General features: G+C 38.5%; 1 protein-coding gene across 5 annotated transcripts in view; it reads left to right on the top strand.

Annotated features, from left to right (window-relative positions):
• Nucleotides 1-27,845, top strand: part of Nmt2 (N-myristoyltransferase 2) — a 43,506-nt gene that overhangs the window by 11,197 nt on the left and 4,464 nt on the right. For 2 of the 5 annotated variants that reach the window (XM_077802614.1, XM_026408138.2), the window contains 10 exons: nucleotides 7,502-7,637; nucleotides 8,045-8,087; nucleotides 8,777-8,884; nucleotides 11,867-12,011; nucleotides 15,410-15,528; nucleotides 15,624-15,715; nucleotides 15,828-15,944; nucleotides 17,786-17,956; nucleotides 19,093-19,201; nucleotides 25,018-25,188. In XM_077802614.1, coding sequence (XP_077658740.1) covers nucleotides 7,502-7,637; nucleotides 8,045-8,087; nucleotides 8,777-8,884; nucleotides 11,867-12,011; nucleotides 15,410-15,528; nucleotides 15,624-15,715; nucleotides 15,828-15,944; nucleotides 17,786-17,956; nucleotides 19,093-19,201; nucleotides 25,018-25,188 — 1,211 coding nt within the window. Of the gene's footprint in view, nucleotides 1-7,501; nucleotides 7,638-8,044; nucleotides 8,088-8,776; nucleotides 8,885-9,053; nucleotides 9,146-11,866; nucleotides 12,012-15,409; nucleotides 15,529-15,623; nucleotides 15,716-15,827; nucleotides 15,945-17,785; nucleotides 17,957-19,092; nucleotides 19,202-25,017; nucleotides 25,189-27,845 lie in introns of all 5 variants that reach the window. The other 3 variants (XM_026408137.2, XM_077802615.1, XM_026408139.2) reach the window with 3 other exon arrangements.

The raw sequence follows: 27,845 nt of genomic DNA, 5'->3' as shown, positions 1-27,845 counted from the left end.
TCCAAGAGTTTCTGTTTCTTTCCAGCTGTGACTCATTTAGTAGATTAATCCTTTGAAGAGGATAGAGCCCTAGGATCGAATCACTTTCCTAAGACCCCACCTCTGAACACTTCTGCATTGGGAATTATACTTGAGCTTTGGGGGACATTCCAAATTTAAACTACGACACACCCTAATATGTGATTGCTCAATGCAGTGGATATTTCCTTCTTGTCCATGTAATGGTCTTGAGCATGTGTTCAGGTAATGATGCTTATTTGGTCATTCAGAGACTACATGTCCTTCATTGTGTGCCTCTGCCATCCTTTTAGTATCTTCTCCTACATCTGCACCTAGTTAGTACAAGGGAAAGGAAGAGCATGGCAAAGTCTACCTCAGGGTTTCCATGCCAACAGGAAGCAGCAAACACCAGTTCTTCTCACTTTTCAGTGACTAGAACTTGGTGACCATACCTGACTGCCAGGGAGCTGGGAATTGTCCAGCTGTGAACCCAGAGAGAAAGGAAAATAGATTTTTTGGAATTCTCCTGGACCAAATGTGAAATGTTTCCATGGCTCTGTTACGTTGGCTCTTTCTTTAAGTCCTGTCCGTAGATTCCATGGATATTTCTTGAAAATTTTCTGGTGTGTCTCATTAAATATTTGATGTTTTCACAGCTGAGAGGGAGTGTATTGGTTTTCACTTGAGGTTTGAATATTCCTAGAGATTCTTCTAGACATGCTGAAGTGTCTGTACTTTTTGAGGCAGCAAAATTGAGAACTTTTCTTTATGGATCTTTCATATGAATGTTAGGGGAACAAGTAATTGGAACTTCTCTTCTTGAAGCTCAAGAGACTTTTAAAAGAGTGGCATGATTTCTGCAGCTGAATTTCTTTGACTCTGTAATTGGCCTCAAGCACTGAAGTCTGAATCAGGCTCTTAATATGATTTCAAAGAAGAATCATCTCCTAAGCAAGAGTTTTCCTTTATTGTCCAGAAGCCTGCTCAACCTCTTTCCCACCCAGGCATTTTGATGTCTTTGTTATGCATCTCTCTCTTCAGAGACCTGGATTCTGGTAGGGAACAGACCCCAACCAGGTGGCTGTAGCCAGCTCTGCAACTGCTCATGCCTCACCACCATCCTGCCATATCCAAGGAAGAGTTTCACTTGTTAAATTTTATTTTAAAATTTTTTTAAAATTTATTTTTGGTACTGGAGATTGAACCCAGGGACACTTAACCACTGAGCCACATCCCCAGCCCTTTTAAAAATATTTTATTTAGATATAGGGTCTCACTGAGTTGCTTAGGGTCTCACTATGTTGTTGAGGCTGGCTTTGAACTTGCAATCTTCCTGCCTCAGGCTTCCAAGTTCTGGGATTACAGGTGTGTGCCACCACACCCAGATCACTTGTTAATTTTTAAAAACAGTTTCATTGCAATACACATACCATAGAGTTTATCCATTTAAAGTATATAATTCAGTAGCTTTTAGAATATTTACAGAGTTGTGCAACCATCACCACAATCAATTTATAACATTTCCATCATTCCAGAAAGAAATTCACATCCTTAGCCATCAACCCACTGTCCCTCCAGCTCCCCAGCTCCTGGCAACCCCAAATCTACCTTCCTTGTTTCTATGGATATACCTGTTTGGATGTTTTCTGTAAATCCAATAATACATGGCCTTTTACCTAACTGGCATCGTTCACTTACTGTGTTTTCAAGATTCACCTTGTTATAATATGTATAAACATTCGTTTTTAAATATTGCTAAATAATATTCCATTGCATAGATATACCACATTCCCTTATGCATTCTTCTGGCTATGAACATTTGGTGGAGGAGCCATTAAGAATAAGGCCACTATGTGACACATGCATACCAATGCATACCAGCACAGTCCACAATATCCAAGTTATAGAACCAGACTAGGTGCCCATCAATAAGTGAATGGATAAAGAAGTGTGGTATGTATACACAATGGAGTTCTACTTAGCCATAAAGAAGGATGAAGTTATGTTACTTACTGGTAAATGGATGGAAGTGCAGAACATCATGCTAAGTGAAATAAGACAGACTCAGAAAGTTAAGGGACAGATGTTTTCTCTCATGCAGAAGCTAGAGAGAAAAAGGGAATTAAAAAAGGAGGATCTCATTAAAATAGATCAGAGTAGAAGTGAGGGCACCAAGGGAGAGGGAGGAGGGACCAATAGAATAGAGGAAGAGGATCAGTGGGAAGGAAGAGGGAGGGAAAGAAGAAATACTGGGGATTGCAATGGAGAAAACTATGTTATATGCATTTATGAATACGTCAAAATAAACCCCCCTATTGTGTATAACTATAATGTACTAAAATACAATGAAAAAAAGAAGGCCATTATGAATGTTCATATACAAGTTTACTAAATGGGTACATTTTTACTTTCTCTTTGGGAATACCTGGGAGTGTAATTACTTGGTTGTATTGGGAATCTGTACTTAATATTCTCAGGACCCACAAAGATTGCTTGCCAAAGTAGCTTCACCATTTTACATTCCCACTAGCAGTGTACAAGGGTTCCAGTTTCTGTCTATCCTCACCAAAACTTTTTATTATCTTTTTATTGATTGATTGATTGCTCTGGGGATTAAGCTCAGGCGTGCCTAATCACTGAGCCACATCCTCTGCCCTTTTTTATTTTCTATTTTGAGACAGGGTCTTGCGCTTAGGGCCTTGTTAAGTTGCTGAGGCTGGTATCAAACTTGTGATCTTCCTCCTGCCCCAGCCTCCTGAACTGCTGGAATTAGAGGTATGCACCACCATACCCAGCCCATTACCTTTTTTATTACAGTTATCCTAGTAATGTGACATGGTATCCCTGTCATCTCTTATTCCAAATTCTGGTTTCCTTAAGACTTCTGAGAAATGGAACAATAGCTCTTCCTTATTCAAGGGCTGGAATGTTTGGAGCATGTGTCTGGGAGGTTAGAGGAGAGATGACTCATTTAGTGTCCATTTTTGCAGCTACCTGCCAATTGATTTTAATGTTCAGATGAGAAAGAGAAGGGCAAGGAATCCCTTTTGAACTAGTTAACAAAAAATGAGTACAGTTGCCCCATTATACCAAAATTTAAAAAGTATAATTTTAGCGATACAGTTTTGGTGAGGGAGTTTTGGTGAGTATGGTAATTAACTCCCAAAGTGTAATTAATGGAAGATTTTATTATACAAGTGTTCTAAAAATGATAGAATAGATGATGTAATCTTATTTAAAGAATTTTTGGTGAAATAGTCTGGTGTTTTTATTATCTCTGTATTCACTCCAGCTTCCATGAGTTTAATTTTTCTGCTTTAGAAAAAAATGAATCCACCTAGGACAGAGACTTCTTTCTGGATCATTGAAGGAGGCATTTTGATCCAATTGGATAGGCATCTGTTTCAAAGCATTTGAACCAGTCACAATCTCTCATTCTGTATTCCTCTCTCAGAAAGTTATTCAGGAATTTGGAGCTATTTTAAACTGGGTGTATTATAAGAAAAGCTGCATGGTCCTGGGCTTCTAGTGGTTTCTATGAAAGCTTTAACCAGCAACAATTAAATAATGGGTGAGGGCAGAAGAGGGATAATTCCCTGGATTGTGAAGCCCAGCAATGTCTTTAATGATGTCCGCCTCTCTGTGCACCCAACCCGGGGCCCAGCTCATAGTAATGTTCAGTAAATACTTTAGAGTAGGTTGCAAACACTCTGCCATCACAGTATGGGAAATTGTAGCTTTCTGTGGTGTTTCACTGCCTGGCAATGTATGATTAACCCACCTCAAGAGTCAGAATCATTTATTCATTCAGTTATTCATTCAACAGGGATTTATTTGTTACTACTATTGACCTGTGTTAGGCATTAGAGACCTAAGGTATGCAGGTGTGAAATAGATTTCTTATGTAACATACACGTGACTGCATAAGTCACGCAATAACAGGATAGCAAATTCATCATTTATAAGGTGGCAACCTTGGGAACATGAAGGAAAGCCTAAAATATTCTTGGTCTCAAATCAGAGACTATACAAAGTTGTATGTATCCATAGCTGACTTCTAGCTCCACTACCTGGCTGTGATATGTTTGTTTAAGCCCGATTGCTAGTCAGATATTTATGGGCATCCTTAGTCACCAGATGATTTTAAATATAAACATCATGATAGTACAGATTTAATTCTACTGATGAAAGTAAATGCTCATTTTGGGGTGAGAATGCAGTACTATTTTTAGACCACTAGGGCACCACTTGACAAAGTCTTAATGTATCTTCAAAAATGAGCACTGCTTTCTAATTTTGGATTAGGAACAGGGAAATATGAATCTATAGCTTATACACTTGTGCCTTAAACAGTTTCTCTCACTACTGAACATACATTTCATATTTTGATTTTACGGAGGAATGAATTACCCATTTTAGATTTAAAAATTTACTACTTTAACACATGAATAACTGGTGGGAAGGGAGTCCCTTTATAACCTAGATATTGGGCACTAAGGCTATCACTCTATCAGTTGGGGTCCTCCTGGTTATGAAGTGGTAAAAACCACCTCACAGTTCTGCTTCTTTCTCATGCTTCCTGGGGGTGGGCAGGTGCATGTGTGTATGTTATTAGAGTGGTAGGTGTCTTGGCTGAAGGAGATGCCATCAGTCAGTGCTCATTTTGATTTAAGGCTGCAAGACTTGGCAGGGAAACCCGAGAGGTCAAGAGAAAGCATAATGGCTCTGAAATGCTTTGGCCCAGGGGGAAGGCATCAGCACTCCTCATAGGCCCTTGGCCTGTGGATTGAACCCAGGGATGCTTAAATACTGAGCCACATCCCCAGCCCTTTTTTATATTTTAGTTAGAGACAGAGTCTTGCTGAGTTGCTTGGGGCCTCATTAAGTTGCTGAGGCTAGCTTTGAACTCATGATCCTCCTGCCTCAGCCCCTCGAGTTGCTAGGATTACAGGTGTGCACCACCATGGCCGTCTTTAATGGGATTTTCTTGTATTTATAATATACTTTTGGAAAGCAGGGATGTGGTATATAGCAGGCACATTTTATTCCAAATGGGTTGGAAAGCTAACTTTTTCTCAAAAATAATTAAAATAATAGAAAAAAAAGGCAGATAAGGATATTTACACTATTTGGAATAAGAGACACCTTTGTAAGCAAGATTTAAAAACCAAGAAGCCACAAGGGGAAAAATTTTCAATATTAGATTACATAAAAAATTTTAAAAAGATACCATAAATAAGGCTTAAAGCTAAAAAACAAATGAGCAAAATATTTGTGATCTAAATAACAGACCCAAACTAGGTGATGTGATCCAAGCATAAAATCATGTTGCTCTTGTAGGACTGTGGTGGGGTTTAAACGAGATTAAGTGCCCAAAGTAGATACTTACTGTAGGTGCTATTGATACTTTAAAGAATGCCTACAAATCATTTTTAAAAGACAACTAATACAAAGGGGATATAACCAAACAACTTTATGAAACAATGTAAATGGCCAATAAATATATAAGAAGATGTATGACCACACTCCTGACTAAAAAAACAAATTAAGTGTGCAGTGAGATCTGTGAGATGTTTTCCACTCTAGTAAGTCCCCCCTTTGCAGTGAGAAGGAGTGACACTAGTGCAGGGCTGGCGCAGGTGGATGGACACTGTTTGATTTCCTGTTGCTAGGGTATACTTTATTTAGTACACTATTTAGGAAAGAGTCTGAATTGTACAATAAAACCGAAATCGCTTTCACCTAGCCTTTCCACCTTCAGACATACCAGCTTGAATGCAGAAAAATGTTAAGTACCTGAATTTTTTTTTTTTTTTTTTTTTTTTTGCAGCAGCCTTTTTAACCTAGGAATGGCTCAATAAAATGTGTTCTATCTCCACAGTGGAGTGTGCCAGCTGCTGAAGAGAAATGAGGTAGCTCAGAGTGTCCTGATGTGGAAAGAACTCTAAGATACTTGTAAAGTGGAAGCGGGAGGATGCATGTTTCAAAATGTTATGTTTGGGGCTATGATTGAAGCTCAGTGGTAGAGTGCTTGCCTACCATGTGTGAGGCACTGGGTTCAATCCTCAGCACCACATAAAAATAAAATAAAGGCATTGTGTTCACCTACAACTAAAAAATTGTTTTTTTTTTTTTTTTTTTTAATGTTTAAGATTAAATTTTTGCCCAGTAGCTTAGGAGGTTGAATCAGGAGGATTGCGGGTTCAAAGTCAGCCTCAGCAATGGTGAGGAACTAAGCAACTCAGTGAGTCCCTGTCTCTAAAAATACAAAATAGTTCTAGGGATGTGGGTCAGTGGTTGAGTGCTCCTGGGTTCAAACCCTAGTATCTCCCCTGCAAAAAAAGATTGAATTTTTATTTAAAAATTATTCATAGTGAGAGGCTGGGGTCGTGGCTTGGTGGTAGGGTGCTTGCCTAGCACCCTGAGGCACTGGGTTTGATCCTCAACACCACATAAAAAAATAAATAAATAAAAATGAAAAGTTTAAAAAAATTATTCATAGTAAAAACAAGGAACATGCTTAGAGAAGTAAGACAATTTTTGAAACATGCATACCAGAAACACTATTGATTGCCTTTGACTATTATAAGATGCTAATACATATTAATAACATTTGAGTCTTATATGATGAATATATATGATAGTTAAATAAAAATTCAGAAAGAAATAAGCAGGGATAGATAAAGTAGATCGATTTACAATAAAATAAGTTTTCAACTTTCCCTACTTGGGGTGGGCAATAATGTAATAATAATTGCTGATGCTAAATTTTAATTTATGTTTCAGGTATTTGGTGGCTGAGTAAGAAGTCCAAATAAATAGAAAATTTAAATCTCCTTGTGTCTTTTTTTCTATTTGCTCTTTTAGAAGACAACACATAAGATGACAAGGGTTCTTATTGGAAGTGTTTCACCAGTTAATGTTTTTGTCAGTTGAGTTTTTTGTTACCCCTCCTAGTAAAAATCTTTATCAGGATAAATGTACTCACCTAAAGAAAAAGTTTCTTTCATTTCTGTTGCTGTAAGATGAGTACTTTGGTGGGCTAGGGTTATAGCTCTGGATCTATCATGTGCAAGGTCTGAGATTTGATTCCTAGCACTGCAGGAGGGGGAAAAAAAAAGATTGGTGTTTTGTTGTCCCCAAGAGATGTTTATAATGGTATTTTTCACATGTATCTCTCCCTTAAAAGACTGAGTAAGAAGTAGATTAATAGTGCAGTGATAACCATGAAAGCTATTTGATTTTAGTTATAAAATGTGGTTTATATCTACAGCTTTCCTGCTTTAGGTGACTTCTAAGCACCTAAAGGATGATATCATGGACTAATATTTTTCTGCATTGACATCTTAATTTGACTACCTTTCACATCCCACTTACACCCTAACAGTTATTTTCTAGTGTGTGTCCTGTGTGTTTTTCTAAGTGACTAATTTTATGCAACTTGATTTTATATAATGACTTCTTTCTTTGGTTTGTTTTACCCTTCTGGCATTTCTTACAGAAGTCCTGCAGGGGATTTGGGAGCCAAAAAGAAAAAAAAGAAACAGAAGAGGAAAAAGGAGAAGCCTAATTCTGGAGGCACCAAGTCCGACTCTGCATCTGATTCCCAGGAGATTAAAATTCAGCCGCCTTCAAAAGTGAGAGCCTGTTTTCTTCTCACCTCTGTGGTTCCTCGTGCAGATGACAGTGTGTTTGTGCAGTGTAGAGCCCTGCCAGACCAGATGCTCTGTAGTTAGCGTTTTGCTGTGACTGTGTTTGAATGGCATAGTAGCTGGGAGGAATTTACAGCCTCCCTGAAACCAACTGTGACACCGACCTTAGAGGTATTTCTGTGCTTTTGTGTGTGTGTGTGTGTGTGTGTGTGTGTGTGTGTGTGTGTACCTTCCCTTTCTCAGTGCATTAGTATTTAGATTGTAGTTGTAGAAGAAAGTCTCAGTGTGAGCTTGCAAGGTTTTTTGAAATTACACTTAATAATTTGATTATTTTAGTTCAGAAGATATTCACATTTTAATTTTTCTGGGTGTCTGTCTAATTACCTGCCTAGCACAACACCATCTGGCATCAGATTTCAGCGGGAACAGCCATGGGTAAGTCTTATGTTGACTTTGAATCAGAACAGTGTCAGTGACCATTTCTCATTCTGTTGTCAAGGGCAGGGAACATCTCCTCACATTCTCCCTGAAGAAGCACCCATTTTAGACTAAACCAGAAGTTGTCCAGCTGGGCCCCCTGTTGGTAGACTGCTGGCATAGCAGAGGGTTGGTTGTGCAGTATAAGTGTATGGTGGTGCAAATGGTGGCCACCCTGTCTGTGGAGCCAGCCTGCCTCAGGCTGGCTAAGAACACAGCCCGTGTATGGAGGGCTCCCAGGAAGCCCAGAGCCCTCTTGATTCAGAACACCCTGAGCCCAAAGGAACAGAATTAGAAGTATAATGAAATCAAGATGATTTTGATGGTTGTAGCTCCAAATAGATTTTCCAAGGTGGTGTGTGCTGTCATGGCAATGACCATGGGCTTGGCCCTGGCTCCATTACACCTTAAGACTATTTCCTTCTCCCCAACTCACAGGCTGTCATGAGGTTAAAATGAGGTATTTTTATTAAAAAGTTTGTATTACAAAGCACTGCATATGTAGCAGGTATTACCATTATGCAGGTTTTTTTGTGTTTAATTTTTTTCTTATACAGAGGTTACATTCTGTCATACAAAATGAATCTTGTAGGTAGTTTGTTGTTGCTTTTGTTGTTGTTATTATTACCTGCTTTACACAAAACCAGGAATCACTGAGAAGGAAAATTACTTGCCCCAGTTTTGCCCTGACTGTGACTTTGTGGGGAGAGAAGAAAGTGGAGTCTTCCTCCCTAGCTTTTCAACTTGCTTCTCAGGTAATAAATACTCTGTCCACTATCCATAAGTTCCCAGGTAACTCATTGGAGAATACCACAGTGAGCTTGCAAAATGTTTCTCCCATTTCTAAATGTTGCTTTGTCAGATAAACGCAGCGTCACTTACCTGCAGTTGTGGCATCTCCTTTTGCTTCTACCATCCCATCAGCTTCCACCCATCCCACCACCCTAGTGAATCTGAGCCCTTCGCTCACCTTGATCACTGATGCAAAACTGGAGCCAAACAAGGCAGGAGGAACTGTAAGCATTGTCTAGTAGAGAGTTTCTGTTCATTTTTAAATTAGGTGCAAGTCAGCAGTGTTGTAATGTGGATTTTCCTCTGTTGTATTTTTTTCAAAAACTGGAGCTTTTCCCTCTTAAGCTCATGCCAGCTCTAGAAAACATTGTAATTTACAGTGGACTACATTTAGGGAATATTCTCTCTCTTTCTTTGTTCCCTCCCTCCCTTCCTCCCTCCTTTCATTCTTCCTTCCTTCCTTCGGTGGTGGGGATTGAACTGGGGCCTTGTGCATGCCAAGCAGGTGCTCTATGCTAGAGCTACATCTCCAGCCCCTTCTTATAGACATTTTAGTGGAGGACTTGGACATTTTCCCCAAGACATTAAATTTAGCAAATAATAGGTAAAGATATCATCGATGCTTAGTATTCCATATGGAGCAAATGTAGAAGAAAAGAGGAATACCCGCCTTTCACATAAGAGTTTAATAGTGGGCACTAATATGGAACTAATATATATTCTCATCTTTCTTCCAAAGTTGTGCTTTTATGGAAGGTGAATGGGTGGGGTTAGAATTTGTCACAGAGCTGGAAGTATAGCTCAGTGGTAGAGCACTTGCTTAGCATGTGCTAGGCCCTGGAAAGAAAACAATTAAAAAAAAAAAGGAATTTATCATAGCTGAGTTGTCCTTATTGATTTGAAACTTGTGCTTTACTTAAATCTACTTTCAGAGAGCATTTAAATAGGTATGGGTTGCAGCTCTGTGGTAGAATACTTGCCTAGCATGGGTTTGATTCTCAGTACCACAAAGAAAAAACAAAAGAGAAAGCATTTTAATAGTGAACGTCAAGATGTTAATATTTTACAAATGGTCATTTCATTTAATGGGTTCTGGTTAACCTGATGATGCTAACTAGGTAGGATATAAATCACTGTGAGACCTTCCTCATAGAGTTGGGATTACCATTAGCTCCTTTCGAACAAAGGTGCCAATTCATGTTTGTTGCAAAGTAATTTGCTTTTTGATGCATTAATTAGTGTTAAAAGACTTGATTACCGGGAAAGAAAAATTATCAAGACAAATTCAGTGTAGACCTTGTCAATATATTTTTGTAAGCCTGGTCTCTACTTTGCCTTTTTAAGCTAAGTTTAAATGAATGTTCAAACATTGTTAGTCAAAATGTGCTGTGATCTCAATTCCCATTGAAGTCATAGTCTCTTAATAGATTGTGTTGTTGGGGTTCAACTGGATGTAGATTTTGTTTACCTAGAAATCAATTACTTATAATGTTGGAAAATCAAAAGAGACTCAAGCAAAGGGAATAATCCCAAAATACAATAAATTAGAATAGGAAAAATACTTTGGTAAATTTCTTTGTGTCATTAAGATGGCCCTTATGATTTAGATCTCAATCAATATGTAAGATGAACAGCTTACAAAAATCATGGCGATCCTGGGTTATGTCATTAGACTTCTGAGTGGAGGTGCTAAACTTGCCTCCAGTTAGACTTTAGGACTTTGTTTTCTGGATCATTTTAGTATCAGCAACCCTAAGGAACCAGTGAATAAAGCAGCCACAGGATAGTCTCTGTGTAATGAAACCTGTTTTGTGCTGTGTTAAATGGATAAGCTTCCCAGGTTAAAACAATTTGCTCCAGACCACAGATTTCAAAGTCGAGCAGGAGTCCAAAGGTACTGTTTATAAACCCCTGAGGGTCAATCTCACTTTTTCTTTGTGTCCATACAACAAAACTGAAGGCTCTGAAATTTCTTCTAACTACTTCAGAATTGCAGTGAAGAATATTCCTTGAGTAGTATCAGGATTTTGAAACTTTTCAGTTTGCTTATTGAGAAAAAGTCCCTGATTTCCACATTTAGTCCTATACATTGCCCTCTCATTAACACATCATTTGAGGAATTACAAAAAGAGCTGGAGAATCCCCAGGAGATGACAGGAATACTGCCTTTAAGAAGGGAGCTTTAGAATTTAAAGGAATTGTACATTTTACAGACTGAGAATATGTTTTACTAAAAAGGAGGCTAATTTTAAACACTTGAGTGTGTGTGGGGGGCAGGTGGTAAGTCCTGAGGACTGGAGTTGCTTTTGGAGCTGCTGGCCTTCTGTTAACAGGCTTGTCTCCAGAGGACTAGGTGAGGGGCTAGGAGAGGAGCTACGTGTGGTCCAGGAGGAAGGGACGTGGTGAAGGGTTTCTTTCTTAATCATATCCTTCCCAGCTTAGCACCAATTTCAGATTTCTTTTTCTTTTCTTTTTTATTTTTTTAATTTAATGATCTTGTCTGCCTAGTTTCTGTTCTGGAAGTTATTACTCCGTCCCCCCCATTGCTGCTGCAGAGCATTAAACCTGACAGTGGCTTGTGGCTGCCTGGCTGCTGTATGACAGTAATGCATGCACTGCATGTCACTCCTTTTGGTTTTTCCTCCCAGAGGAACAGTGGTGGGACCATTGCAGGTGGGTGGGAACCTGAAACAAAGGATGCTTCCATTTACTTTAGATTTTCCAAACTGCCAGAGTCCCATTCGAACTACAGAACTGTTGTTTCCTGTAACAAAATACATTGCTTATATCGTGATCCTGGAGCCGCAGCCTCCAGCAGACTTTGAGGAGGTTGGGCAGTGTTTAGGGATGCCAGTCTCCATGGCAGATAATCGTGCATCTGCCCCAGGTTTAAGAGCAGTGGCAGCTTCCTCATACTTTGTGTCTCTGTGTCTTTGCTCTTCTAGAATCCCACCATCCCCATGCAGAAGCTACAGGACATCCAGAGAGCAATGGAGCTACTCTCCGCATGCCAGGGCCCTGCCAGGAACATTGACGAGGCTGCAAAACGCAGATACCAGTTTTGGGATACGCAGCCAGTACCTAAACTAAGTATGCTCTTCTACTGCCCACCCTTCCCCCAAAACAAGGGTTGATTAACAGGAATCAAAAATATGAAATAGATTTTACTTCATTTATATCATTTGCTCCATACCATAAATTTAAAGTTTACATAGAAGTAATATTTGTCTTTTTAAAATATAAATTTTAGGTAGTGACATTGGTTTTCAATTACAGTGATTTTATCTGACTTGTATCCCTATTACAATATCCAATTTCCCTGAACTTGAAATATGATACCAAATTATATATAACATTATACATATAATGGTGTGTGATTCTCCTGTCACCTTTATTCTACTCAGTCATGGAGTTGTTTTCTGTAAATATAAACTTTTAGCATTTTCACTCCTCAGTTATTCTGTAAGATGTCAAAGGTTTTCCCTATAACATCTTATTGAAATGTATAGTTTTATACCATTTAATGATAAGATTCTGAACACTCATCAGGGGCATTACTACTAATTCAGTAGCATCCTAGTGTCACATGGGAATTACAGCATGTAATGAATGTGAAGATCTCATACTTTGGTATACTAAGAAACTACCATGGGGCCTCATCCCCTGATGCTTCCCTGTTCTATTAGATTTCAATTAGACTTTTACCAGTTAAGTAATCATAAACATAATTTAACTGTTCCTCTTTCCCTTTATGGAAAAAAGATGATGTTTATAAATGCCATAAAAATGTTAAAAAATACACAATGTAAATCTCCTACTTTGTATTATGTATATGAAAGTAATTGTCCTCCAACTATTTCTACACTGTGAGTTCAGGTTCTAAATCGATATCATATAAAGAATTGCCAGCCAGAACTCTAAATAGCTCAGCTATGTACAAAATAGTCCATTTTCTCAAACATAAATCAAGAAGCAATTCTTTCCTATGCCTTCAAATATTCGTTTTCAAAATTTTGAAAGCTGCCACGCCTCTCCCACCCACTCTTACCCAACAGGTTAAAAGGCCACGACCTTCTGAGTGGTAAAGAAAGAAGGGCTGGGATGTAGCTCAGTGACAGAGCACTTGCCTGGCATGCATGAGGTCTTGGGTTCAACCTTCCAAATTGCAAAAACAGAAGAGAAAAATATAGGCATGGTGGCACATGCCTATAATCCCAGCTACTTGGGAGGCTAAGATGGGAGGATTACAAATTTGAAGCCAGCCTGAGCAAGTTAGTAAGACCCTGTCTCAAAATGAAAAACTGAAAGGGTTGTGGAAATAGCTCAGTGGTAGAACACCCACGGGCTCTATCCCTGGTACAAAAATTAAGAAGAATAAGAAGAAGGAAATGATCTTTGCTTGCCTTTTTTCTTTCAGATTCTAGAAATGTGTTTATTAATGGAGGGAGGTTCTTTAAAATGAATTTACAGGATTCTTAATTGCATTCAGTTGAATGAACCTTGGTTAAGGGCTCTAGGTCTACTGGCTTGAATGTACTGGGTTAAGCTGAATGCTACTCACCAAGCCACTCTCCCATCCTAAAGAGAAGAAAGCCACTTAAAGCTAGCCACCTGACCCCAGGCCACCTTTTTTGGGAAGATAATCTAGGGGCTCATCTTATTGTTACCATCTGGGGGTGCTGGGTTCATTGTCTCTGTTCAGCAAAGAACTGAAGAACAGGACACAGAGGTAGCAAGCAAGCAGCAGGTTTATTGCAAAAGTGACAGAGATAGTGACAAAAGTGACAGAAACTTCTCTGGAGAGAAGGAGCCCCAGAGTTGGGAATCCAGTAGGGGAGTTTTGGCTCATTTTTTTTTTTATGGTCTCTGGAATTTCCTCCTTCCTTATTTCCTCCGCTGTCCAAGCTCTCCTCACTATTATTCATTTGTGCCCTGTCTGTCCATGTGTCTGTTTTGTTTTTCTATTGGGTCCCCTCTTGTGTCCATGAACACTTTCATCAGCCAGGAAGTTGACCTCATCAGAAGACCCTCTCCATGCTCCTTTGTTCTGGCCCTGCCCCTGACCTCCTCACTTGCCATCCTACCCGTCTAAGCCCTTCTATATTTCCCTCACTATTTTGCCCCTTGGCCAAATCCTTGCACAGTTCTTCAGTTCCTAGAACTCTTTGTGCTCACCTTAGTTCAGAGGCCATAAGGTGAAGGAAGCCAGGCTGTGGGAGGACATTTGGAAGTCAGACTCTTGAGCCTGAGGTTGGGGAGGATATTTGGAAGGCAGACTCTGCCTCTCCATTTCTGCCCATCCAGAGGAGCTGACCCCAGCTGTTTGGAACTATTTGCATGGGATGGTTGTAGAGACAGCATGAGAGCCAATCACCAAGCAGTTGTCAGGGACTCTGTTTGGGAGGGACTGGGAATTTGATCCCCTGGGCTGACTTGAGAAAGCCTGTGGAGATGAGGTGGCAAAGTGGAGATAAAACAAGAATAACTAGGTTAAGGATTAGGCAAGGGAGGGGAGCTGTTATAAACCCTGTGACTTCTACCTACAGAAAGATTCTGTGATAGGAAGAACTAGGCCTTGAGGTTCTTTCATTCAGCAGTTGTTAGTTGAATGTCAGGCATAGTATGGAGCACATGTTCCAGAACTAGGTGTGAAGGCAAAACAAATGGTGGCCAGGCAGGGTGAGGAACACATTTTAGATAGGAAAAGGCTTTAGTCAGGGAGAGATGTCATAGGAAAGTGATGCATAAACATCTGTCTGAGAAAGTCCCAGGCCCATCTGTATGATGACCAAGGCAGGGTCTCAGTAGAGAAAGGCACCAGGAAGGCCCTGAGCTGGGGCAAACATGAGAGAGGTCAGTATGGCCAGAGCACTGGGAGTAAGGGGCAGAGAAGGGTGAAGTGGAGCAAAAAGGCAGCATGAGAAAGAGTCTGCATTTTTTTCCAGCTGCAAGGGATGTTCTGCAGAGGATAAATTGGAGGGAGGATTATGGAAATCACTAGAGACTGATGGTTTGGAGTACATGGCTAGTAGAACAGTTGGAGAGAAATCACCAGTCTTTGAATTAGGTTTTGCTATTGGGAGGGGTCACAGGTCACTCTCACACACCCCTCCCCCACTTTATGGAACTTCATTGTATAAGAGAACAGCTCTAAGGCTGTTGTATCAAACCTGTGTTGCTTACAGTGGTGCTGTGTAGTGAGTCTACAACCTAAGTTTGAGGCTTCGAAATCACTATCATTTCATAAAGTCATCTTTCTCATTGGGTGACAAAGGATTCCTCCTTTGATTTAACTGGTGGGGTGAGAGTTACTCCACACCACCAGTTAACTTTCCTGCTTTAGTCCAGAGGAAATTGAAATAATAGCATATTTTAGACTGTATTAAACTCAGCATCCTAAATCTGATTTTGTTTATGTTGCTGACCATTTGAGGTTGTCAGAATGCTTTGGTAATTTTCTCCTTTTTTCTTCTTGTCTTTCTCTCCAGATGAAGTCATAACATCTCATGGTGCAATTGAGCCGGATAAGGACAATGTACGTCAAGAACCGTATTCTTTGCCACAGGGTTTTATGTGGGACACTTTAGACTTGAGTAATGCCGAAGTGGTGAGTAAAACTCTTTAATTCAACATGTGCATTCACAAAATTGCTTCTGCATTGGTCCTGAGCACCATAGATAGGATGCTTATTATATCTTTTAGCTCAAGGAGTTATACACCTTATTAAATGAGAATTATGTAGAAGATGACGACAACATGTTTCGCTTCGACTATTCACCTGAATTCCTGTTGTGGTATGTCTTGCTATCAGGGTGTTATGGATTGGACTGTTAGATTGGGAGGTCTCAGGTCAGTTTCTGTGTTTTTGGACACTAACTGGTGCCTGTTTTCCTTGTTTTCCTTCAGGGCCCTGCGTCCCCCAGGCTGGCTCTTGCAGTGGCACTGCGGGGTCAGAGTGTCTTCAAATAAAAAACTCGTAGGTTTCATAAGTGCCATCCCAGCAAACATCCGCATTTATGACAGGTACATTTAAAGCTGTCCATGTCACCTTTTGTTTTTCTTTCTCAAGAATTGCAATGAGAGTAGGCCTTTAAAAATTACTCATTGTGGGGCTGAGGTTGTGACTTAGTGGTAGTGTACTTGTCTGGCATGCACTGAGTTTGATCCTCAGCACCACATAAAAATAGTTGAATAAATAAATAAAGGTATCATGTCCATTTACAATTTAAAAAAATTACTCATTGTGAGTTGTCAATAGTGGAAGAGGTTGTGTGTGTGTGTGAGGACAGGGGCTGTATGAGAACTCTACACTCAATTTTGCTGTGAACTTAAAAACTCTTAAAGTTAAGTTCATTAATTATTAATGAATAAAAGAAAGATTAGACTGTGAACCAAAAGGAGAAAGAGGATGGGCTGTGGCTGTGGCTCAGTGGTAGAGCGCTTGCCTCGCACATGTGAGGCACTGAGTTTGATCCTCAGCACCACATAAAAATAAATAAACAATATAAAGGTATTGTGTCCATATATAACTAAAAATATTTAAGGAAAAAGAAAGGAGGAGGGCAAGACTCTGTCCACCCCTTTATCTGCCCCTTTTTTCTTCCTCCCTTCCCTTCTTTTCCTTTCCCTTTGCCTGTTTTTCCTTTTCTCTGTCAATCTCATACATGTACACATTGTTATGTACCTGTTCACACACATGTACACATGTATGTATGTTTCAGAATCGATAAAGCCATAAACTGACATCTAAGATTTATTCCTGGAAAAAAAAAAATCAAAAGTTTTAGGGGAGATAAAACCTTTCCCAGCCTGGTGCAGTGGCATACACCTGTAATCCCAATGGCCTAGGAGGCTGAGGCAGGAGGATCTTGAGTTCAAAGCCAGCCTCAGCAACTGTGAGGTGCTGTGCAACTCAGTGAGACCCTGTCTCTAAATAAAATAGAAAATGGGGCTGGGGATGTGTCTCAGTGGTCGAGTAACCCCCAAGTTCAGTCTCGGTACCAAAAAAAACCAGAAAACAGAAAACACAACCTTTTCCTCCATAGGATAAGCATTTTGCTCTTGTTTTTTTTAAGTTGTTGATAGACTTTTATTTTATTTATGTATTTATATGTGGTGCTTAGAATCAAACCTAGTGCCTCACACATGCTAGGCAAGTGCCCTACCACTGAACCACAGCCTCAGCCCCTTTGCTCTCGAAATCTAACCCAGAAAGTTGAAGATTCAACTATAAAAATCAAAGACCTAATGTGTAAAAGGTCTATTTACCATACAGTATATTAGGTTAGTTTATTTACTGATAAAAACATGTGATCACAAGGAATATTGTGTGCCAAACAAGAGGCTTGCATATGTGGAAGCAGAGCTGGGACCAGGATTGAAGCTCTAGAAGGTTTACTGCAGCGAGGAAATGCACTGACTCTGGTCTGGTGAAGCCCTTCTCAGAGATCCCGAGGATTTGTATCATGCTTCAAAGTAACATCTTATCAGATTCTGTACTAGGGTGACTCAATTATTGCCATAATTGCATACATTGTAGGAAAAACAGATAAACTTTGAGGCATATCTGAAACATTTTCTAAAATGAAAACTTATAAAAGATTAAAATGTTAAAATTTATTTGGAACAAAGGGATTGAGCCTCCCTGACCTAGAGTTATAATCATTTTGGCAGGGATATAAAGCAAATAGTGTTTTGATCTGAATTTATGAATCTAGAACTAAATGAAGCAATATTTTTCTTAAGTATTGTGTTAAAGGATGTCTTCCATATTCTTATTCTTTGAAATTTTATGAGCATTTTCTTGTGTTGTAAAATGTGTTCATCTTGTTTTGGATCTAATTTTCAACATCTTTCTTTCTTAGTGTGAAGAAAATGGTAGAAATCAACTTTCTTTGTGTTCATAAGAAATTGAGATCAAAACGGGTAGCCCCAGTGTTAATTCGAGAAATAACTAGAAGAGTGAACCTGGAAGGAATCTTTCAGGCTGTATATACTGCAGGAGTTGTTCTTCCTAAGCCGGTGGCCACGTGCAGGTAATGGTAGACTGTATCCCTAACCCAGGTCTTCCCTTTACCAAGCCTGTTGAGCATCATGACCATTTTGGTAGAAGTGTTACTCTCCTCAGATGAGGGATTTTGCTCACTGGGGTTTGTGTAGTTTGTTGGTAGCAGAGATGGAGACCATTCATTTCAGTATACAGCCACTTGGCGATTTTTAAAAAAAGTCTTTAATATTTCCCTGCCATTGATACAGGATCTATATTTCTTTTCCTGATACATTCAAAAGACTAGTGCTGTCTTTGCATGGAGAAACCCAGGGCATTGTGATCTCAGTGTCCACTGTCGTGCTATTTTCTCTCCACACCTAAATTCAGTTTTCTTCCATGCTTTGCAGCACTATTGAACCATTCCAAAAGTCTGATAAGCATCAGTTGAAAAGTCCAAGATGTACTTGTTTGCTAAGAATAAAAAGAAGCTTACGCTGTTTTATGACTTTATTAGTTCTAATCAAGCTTTTAAGAACTGCTCCAGCGAGAAGGCAGTCAACAACCTGTGTCTAAAACATAAGAGTTATCACCTTCAAATAGGAAAAAATTTTAAGTAAACTTACTATAAAAGATAAAACTGAAAAATTACTATAACCTATTAAATTATTGCATTCAAAGATAAACAGGATGAAAGACTTCACATGTGTATTTTAATACAAATCCTTCATCCCAGTACCTAAATTGGAATCACTTAAGAAATTTAGACTGGTTTCTCAAAAAAGTTGTTTTCTTTGGTATGTATCCAACTAAAAAGTTACTTATTTAGAAGAAATAGTTTCATGTTTTTAAACCTGTTGGTTTGCCTTTGATAAAATCAGTGGTGGCCATTAAACATTTGTAAACCAGGGTGTAATTAATATTTTTCTTGAGGTTTTAAGATTCCTCTTTAGTGAAAGAAATAAAAGGTAACAAACTTCAAAGGAACATAAAGAGGAATGCAAGATATTTTAAAGATGGAAAAAATGACTAAGAAAATTACTACAGACAAAGAGGGCCAGCCTCAGCACTATACCAGGCACAGCTTAAGTATTTAGTAAATGCTTATGGAGCAGCCAGGCTGAGGCAGAGTGAAAACACAGAGTTAGAAATCAATTAGATTTTAAAACCTTTATTGTATTCCAGATACTGGCATCGATCCCTAAACCCCAGAAAATTGGTAGAAGTGAAATTTTCTCACTTGAGTAGAAATATGACATTACAGAGAACAATGAAGCTTTACAGACTTCCGGATGTAAGTAAGAATGATTTGCAGTTTTTGAAGCTGTAACAATTAAAGCTTTTAAAAGGAAAGAAGTATTTGCAGCAGTCTCAAAATGGACCTGTGCCTGTGAAAGGGAATATATAGCTAAAACGACTGCTATAGAATTATAGGAACTAGGAAATTCAGGAACTAGAATTCAGGAACTAGGAAAATAGGGGAGTTCATTGGGAAATACCAGTTTATTTGTTTGTTTCTTTCTTTCTTTTAAAGATTTTTTTTTTTTTTAAGTTCTTCAGTTTGTAGTTGGGTGAGATTGAATGAAATCAAGTAAGTTTTGGCATTTGGGTATTTATGGTCTGTTAAGTAAGAGGGAAGAAAAGTTCAGGTTGCCACTGATTTCTTGATACCATAGAGTGAAGGAGTCAAGTTTAGATAAGAGACCAAGGGAGAGGAAATAATGTTTCATTCAATTATCTTCTTTTTTTAAAAAGAACAAATTCCCAATATGAAAGGTTGTCTCTCTTAATAGGAAATTTAAGCATATTTAAAGTTAAGTAAGGCACATTTAGATGTGCCTTTTAGCCTTTGCTTTACTGGGGTCTCAGGTGGTGTGTTATTTATCACTTACTCTGTAAAAGATTGTCACAGACAGAGCAGCTTAAGACAGCACATTTATTCTTTTTTTTTTCTTTAATTTTTTTTAATTGTAGTCGGGCACAATACCTTTATTTTTATGTGGTGCTAAGGTTCGAACCCAGCACCTCGAACATGCTAGGCGAGCACAACTAGGCTGAGCCACAACCCCAACCCCAACCCCAGCACATTTATTCTTGCATGAGTTTTGCAGGTCAGGAATCCAGGTACCACTTAGCTGTGTCCCATTCTTTGGGTTCTTATGAAGCTGTCATCAAGGTATCAGCCAGAACTGGGGTCTCCTCTGAAACTTGACTGAGGAAGTACCAGCTTTCAGGCGTCCATGGTTGTTGGCAGGATTGACTTCTTTGCTGGCTGGTTGACTGGGCCTCAGCTCCTTCTTTGCAGGCTGCCAGAGGCCATCTTCAGTTCTTGGTCACCTGATCTTCTCTATAGGGCAGTGCACAGCATGGAAGCTTATTGACCAAAGCCAGTGAAAGCCAGAGAGTCTGTAGAGGGAATCTGCCAGCTAGATGGATTTAGAACTTTATATAAATCAGTTCATGAAAGCTGCCATTTTTATTGATCGGAAGCAAATCACAAATCCTTCAGCTGTTGGTTAGAAACAAGTTCCAAGTCCCATTTCTATTGTATAGAAGCAAACCTTAGTCCCTGCCTGTACACAGCAGGAGCAAATCACACAACCTGTGAACTCCAGAAGGTGTGAAAACTGGGTGCCCTTTTAGAATGTATCCACTGCAAATGGGATCTTTTGTTTGAATTTTGCTCTGTATGAATTGAAATAAAAACTTTAAGCATGCCTATTTTTTTTTTTTTCACGAGGAGCTAATTTCTACTTTGGTCTCCCCAAATTTCAGTCTATTGAAGCTAAAGCAGTCTAGCTTCTGTGTAGGGAAAAGATCCACTTACATACAGGCTGCATAAAATGGATTTAATAATAAGGAGTTTTGTTATTTGCCATTGGTTTATTCAGAATGATTAGAATTTAAGATGCTAAAAGTAGTTTTGGCCTTTACATTTCGGTACAGATATCAATCTTTTCATAGATGACAAAGTTTTGGATGGTTGGTGATAAATCACAGGTCAGGCCTTGGTCATGAAACTAGGCCTTGGCATCTCCCTTCAGTTAGCTTGTGCTTCAGCCATGTGGTTGTAGTGACTGCCTTTTCTCCCATTAAATTGAAATTAATAGTATGCTTTCACATATATTATTCAGTTTGTTTTCACAACTTTTTGAAGTTAGTTCTTCTTTTCCCCTTATCCAGATGAAAAAACAGACTTATAAAGGTTGACACTCATGTAAGGGCACATCACCAGTAAGTGGATGGTTTGAGATACAAGCCCAGACATTAGTGTTTCTTCTGTTAGACCCTGTTGCTTATGCTGTCACCTCTCACATGCCCCTATTAGGGGCAACAACCACCAGCCAGGGTCATCATGGGCCACACTGTATAGTCATTACAATACAGGTTAGCACAGAGAAGAATAGTTGCCACAGTCCAGACAGCTCTCATTGGTGTGTTTCAGTCTCCTTTCCCCCTTCCAAGACATGGAAAAGGAAAATGAAGAGTAATTAATGGAAAAAGAAGAGTGGGTAAAGTGGGTACAAGAGGTGAAAGTGCAGATGTTGAAAAATTGTGCGGGGCACACGCTTGTAATCCCAACAACTCAGGAGGCTGAGGCAGGAGGATTGCAAGTTTGAGGCCAGCTTGGACAACTTAGGAAGCCCTTGTCTTAAAATTTTTAAAAATAAAAATTATAAGGACTTGGGATGTAATTCAGTGGGAGAGCACCCCTGGGTTCAATTCCTGGTATCAAAAAAGAAAAATACTGGAAGGTGCCAACAACAGAGGCACTCTTCCTCTTCTGGTAAAAGCTGGACAGTGCAGCATATGCGAGATCCTTTTTGTCTCCAGAAATCGGATGGATGAGACCACTGCTAGCAATCTAGTCAATTAAGAACAATTTTGTACCATTTAGCATAAGAAGAGCCTTACTGAATGCAATTCTTGCTTTATAGAGAAAGTGTCATTTTCTGATCTCTCATATTGTTTCTGCTTATAGGACTTGCTTTATATCTTTTTCCTGGACTTCTGAATAGGGCAGTTGACATTTATTGGGCCAGCATTGTGCTGGACAATTCAACTTCTATAATCTTATTTATTATTCATAACAGTCACAGGAGATTCATAACAGTCACAGGTCATTATCCCCACATCATGGGAGAGCATATTGAAACACAAGATTGGGCTTTATTTCCTTATGTATTTGTAAGCAGATTTTATACAGATTTCAATATACATACAGTCCAGTGAGTAATGGACATTAATTTGGCCCTGGAAGGTACATCTGACTCAGATACAGGATTTTGACACATCAGATTTTCTGTTACTGGAAACATCTCTTCACTTTTCATTGACCTCTTAGGAAACATGTCCCCTTTACTTCTCTCATTATACAAAAACTTAATGTTTTATTAAAGCTTTAGTCTTCCCACTTCTTCCTGAAGATAATAGCTAGAGTTGGTTTATTTCACATTTTAAAAGTTTTGTTCTTCCATTTTTTCTTCTTTAGCCATTGCTGGTTGGCACAGTTGAATCGTTTTCCCCTATTTTCTAGTCCTACCCTCTTTTTATGGCTGGTATGTTCTGTTCTGTTTTGCCTTAATGTATTGGTAAATATTTTTTTTTGAAATGCTTGTAAATTGCCAAAGTTTTGATGCTTTGTATGTTTTTGCCCAAACACTGTTTCACTAAGTCTTTACATTCTACTACCTTCTGAGACCAAAGGATAGCAGTGTGGTCCACAGACCCTTCAATGTCATAATGATGATTAGACTTAGGATTTGAATCCATGAAATCAACACTATTTCTATAATAACAATTAAGTATAATTTGCATATTTACTTTCATCCTCTTAAAAATGTACTAAAAAGTGTTCCAGAGGCTATATGGAATGTGTCCTTATGTCAAATTTTGATTTTAAATGTTCTCAGTTTAATTTCTAATCGGGTCAATGTGGGTATATATAACCCACATAATCAAAGCTTTTCAGGGCTTCTCAATAATTACTAGTACCAAGAGGTCCTGATACTGAAATGTTTGAGAACTGTTATTTAAGGATGGTCGCTGGGCTAAAGGTGTGTTGCTTTAGTGATTTCACAGTGTGAATATTGAGTCAGTGAGAAATATATGCCAGAGAATATTTTGCTTCAGAAACAAGTTGGCAAATTTCTTCCTTCTGAATGTTGTCTATTAATAGATGTCATATATCCTGTTGCTTTCATTAATTAATCTAATTGCTTGATATTATTTATTGTTACTGTACCAGTAACAAAAGAAAAAGAATGGCTATTTAATCAAGCAAAGAAAGTCTGCTTCATAGCAGAAAATGATTCTGACCATGGTTTACATAGATATGTGCTTTTAGTCTTTTAACTAGCATTTTGAAATACATGTTTATTTTTTTTTTTAATTTCAGTTGGGACCTGGATATTTCTGACTCATCAGCTTTCAGAGCAACAAAAAACAAAATATATGAATTGTCCATTAAATGTTAAGGACTCAAATTCTCTAAATTTAGGTTATTAAATGTCATTTTAGCTGCAGTACTGTGTAGATTATATAAATCATCATTGAAGGACCCCATAGTAAATATGCAGCTAAGAACTTTTGGATCTGTAAATGTAAGCATGGATCTCCTATTCTTCTCTCTCCATGCTGATCAGTAATTAATCAGCACTCTGTCACTGAAACCTTGAAACCTCAGCACAACTAGTAATAATATATCAGTGGTACCTTCAAGATAAAAACCTATTTTACCCCACGAGATTCTGCCTGGGTACCTGCAGGAATCATAATGATCTATTCTATTTACAGAGCTGGGAGTATAGCTCAGTGGTAGAGTGCTGTGTAAAGCCCTGGGTTCAGTCCCCAATACCACAGAAAGAAAAAAAATATATATATATGTAAACCATTGAGGACAGAAGGGTGGACAAGCAGTATTTTTGTTACTTGTTTCCTAAAATTTATCCAGTATTTCTCCAAGCAAGGGAAATCAAGTTATTGGGGGGAAATTAAGCTATTTTTTAGTTTGTAATGTTTTTGTTTTGTTTGTTGGGCTTTCTTAGGTCTAGTCTTGAGTGCCTGGGTGTTTGGATAGTTCTAGAGAACCAGAGTGATGATGGGAGTTTTTGAGAACCAAAGTTGGTAGGCTTTTTATTCCATGGCTTCATTTTTAAATTATAAAGCTCTGTAGTGGTGTTAAAATGCCTACTCTGATTACCTTTTAATAAAACAATATGTCCTGAAATCCAGGCCCAGTATTAGATAGTCCTGCACCTTTAGAAAATACCTGGCTATTGAGCTGGAATGTAGCTTAGTGGTAGATTACTTGCCTAGCATGTGTGAGGCCCTGGGTTTGATCCCCAGCAGGGTTGGCGGAGTGGAGACAGAAAGAAAATACCTAGATATTGTATTAAAATTCTTGCTTTCCCATCATTAATAAATGTGACGATCATTATTATCCAAAGTACAGGTATGAAGATGCGAATGGTGTGAACATACTGTGTATACAACCAGAGATATGAAAAACTGTTCTCTATATATGGAATAAGAATCATAATGCATTCCACTGTCATATATAAATAAAAAAATTCTTGCCTTCCCATCCTGACCAATATGATTTACTCTTATATTGATTTCAGGAAAACAAAATCACGACATCTTTTTTAGGAACTGTTGAATAAGTTAAGTTTCTCAACTATGTTTTCAAAATGTTAGAGTTGGTGATTTTTAAAGCAGAAACCCCCAGAAGTTAGGCAATTGTTGTGCCCTGTCATACAGACTGTGAAAATTCTTGGTATTAGTTTATCAGTCAATTCATAGCATTCCTTTTGATTTGTTTGGGTCATGAGCAGTACTGACGGAAGACTTGCCACATAGAAAGAAGAACATTTCCTAGCATGTATTTTAACCCAGTGCTTCTCAAACTTTAACATGTATACAGATCACCATGGAATCTTATTCAATTGCAGCTTCTAATACACTGGGTCTGGGATGGGGTCAAGATTCTGCTGTTCTAACAAGCTCCTGTGTGATGTATTCTGTGGGTCTGCGGACAAAGGGCACAAAGTAGTTTTACTTCTCTTACATTTAAACTTCTGGGATTTGTCTTATTTTCCCTCCAACAAGGTTACCAAGACTTCAGGTTTGAGACCCATGGAACCGAAAGATATTAAAGCAGTGCGAGAATTAATCAACACTTACCTGAAGCAGTTCCATTTAGCCCCGGTGATGGATGAAGAGGAAGTAGCCCACTGGTTCCTTCCCCAGGAACACATTATCGACACGTTTGTAGTGGAGGTAAACATAAGGTGATAAGGTAGTACTGAGAAGTATGCACCACATGTGATAAAGTTTATTTTCCAGAAAGAGCACAGAGTACCAGTCTCTTCTTTCTTCCTCCAAGACTCAGTGCTTCTGGATTAGATTTCTGTTCATCTTGATGGAATTGCATTTTCTTCTTAAGTTTCCATTTCTGGATACGAGTGTATTTTTACTACATATTAATGCTTTTCTGTTGTTATCTGTGTGATTAATTGCTTTGCTCCTTTTTCAAAGGTTATTTTGGTTGACCTCAACCAGATGGCTGCATCCTAATGCTTAATTCTTTTGGTTTTGGAATAACTGAACTGCCTTTGGTTGAGATGCCATGGATTCGGCCATTTAATCCTTGTGGAAGGAAGGAAGGAGGGAAGGAAGGAAGGAAAAGTAACAGTCCAGATTTTCCAAATTCTTGTTGAGATGAATCACTTGGAAGCTCTTTTGGTAGAAATGGATTGAGTTGCTTTTAATCTTGTAAATTCTTGGAGTGGAGAGGGCCAGTTAGAAGTGATTCCAGGGTTTAGTTTACATTAGTTATATACATAAGTATTTACTTAGTGTAGTCACATATTGCCTGAGTATGGGATCACAGGCCCAATATGTAAGTCAACATTTTGTCACTGTGACAAAATATCTGAGAAAATCAACTAACCTGAGGAGAAATTTATTTTGGCTCATGATTTCAGAGGTTTTAGGTCATGGTCAGTTGGCTCCATTGTTTTGGGCCTGTGGTAAGGCAGAATGTTGTATTGGAGGGACATGGTGGTTGGAAAGAGAAAGAGAGAGCAAGGGGTTGGGGATAAGATATGCCCTTCTAGGGCCTGCCCCTAGTGATTTCTTCCTCCTAAAACTTCTTCCACCTCCCAATAATGCCTTCATATAATGAATCCCTTAATGAGTTAATTCACTGATGATGTTAGAACCCTCATGATGTAATCACTTTCCCAAAGCCTCACCTCTGAACATGGCTGCTTTGGAAACTAAGCATTTAATACATGAGCCTTTGAGGGGACATTCCAGATCCAGCCTATTACACTCAGTTAAGGCTGTAATGAAGGGGAGCCATGGTAGATAGGACTCAAAGGACATTTCTGAAGAACAACTGAGCAGTCTGTTTCTAAATTTTTATTTCCAAAGCAACATAAAGAGTTGCCATCTTTGCTTAAAAAAAAAAAAAATGTCATCTTTATGCACCTATGTGAGTTTCTCAGGGCAGCTCATCTCTCTTGTTTCAGGACTCCTTTACTCTCTGAAGAATTATTGAGGACCTCAAAGAGCTTTTATTTTATGGATTACATCTATAGATATTTACTTATTCAAAATTGAGACATTTTGATATTATTCCATATAACAATTTAATAATAATTCATTACATGCTACCTAAAGACCATATTTCATATGAAAAATAACTATTTTTCCAAACCACAAAATTAGTGAAAGATGGTACCATTTGCATTTTTGCAAATTTTGTTAATGTCTGATTTAATAGAAGACAACTAGGAACCTATTATCTGCTTTTGCTTTCAATCTATTGTGATATGTTAAGTATGTGAAGAAAATATTTCATATGAAGTATTGAAGATTTGGTTAAAAATGAATATTTTAGTTGCCTTTTCAGATAATTATAAATCTCTTAAATCTTATTAGTAAGCTTTTTATCCTCTATTACATTAGAATCCATTGGTCTGTCTTGTCCTTGTTTTTTTGTTTTTCTTTTTTTGGTGCTGAGGTTTGAATCCTGGGCCTCTCACATGGTGCTCTGCCACTAAGCTGTCTTGTCCTTTGAATGAATCTTTTATCCGTATATGAGTTTTTAACATTTTACATGGCTATTTGGAAAAAAAAAAAAAAAACTGATTCACTGATTTTTTTTTTATAACTTTATTTGTTTACGTGGTGCTAAGAATCGAACCCAGTGCCTCACACGCTAGGCAAGCGCTCTATCACTGAGCCACAACCCCAGCCCCTGATTCACTGAAGTTACATTTCATCTTATGGTATCAAAAACTCACACATGTGGATATCACAATCTTTGTTATTAGAAAAGGTTATAATGTAACTCTTGGTGAAGGATACAAGTTTTTCCAAAAATTTAACTTACACCTGAAAGCTCATATTTTATCATTGGCAGTATATCCTGCCATTTTCTTTTTCTGGAACTGACAGGCTCTCATTATTCATTTTCAAAAAACTATGCCATATACCAAGTCTGAACAACCATAATCTTGGCCAGTTTTACTTTCAAGTAGTGTTCCATGAGAAAAGTGGCTAGCTTAGCTCCCAAGTTGTTCTCCTAGAGGCAGCCTATGTGTTTCAGAGTGGTGATGGCAGCCTTCTAATACCTAGAGCTTTCATTTCTGCAAATGAAATCTTTCATTATTACTTCATAATGTAGAACACTGACTCTTCGGTCAGCCTGAGGGAAACTTTCCTGGTAGGACCTTTTGCTTTCTAAGAACTTTATGCAAATCACTGACTAGCACTTCTGCTATGGTTCCAACTGCCTGCTCTTCTTGGCCACCATCCAGCATAATAGAAGGGGCTCAAAATAGGCTGCCAAGAAAGAAGTCTTACTTGTTGCTTTTTGTCTGGACAGAAAGTTATGGTGAAAGTGTTAACTGCATGCAGTTTTTTCA

The sequence above is a fragment of the Urocitellus parryii genome, chromosome 9 (assembly GCF_045843805.1).
Source record: "Urocitellus parryii isolate mUroPar1 chromosome 9, mUroPar1.hap1, whole genome shotgun sequence".
NCBI classification, from domain to species: Eukaryota; Metazoa; Chordata; class Mammalia; order Rodentia; family Sciuridae; genus Urocitellus; species Urocitellus parryii.
This window is presented reverse-complemented; position numbering and strand designations above follow the sequence as displayed.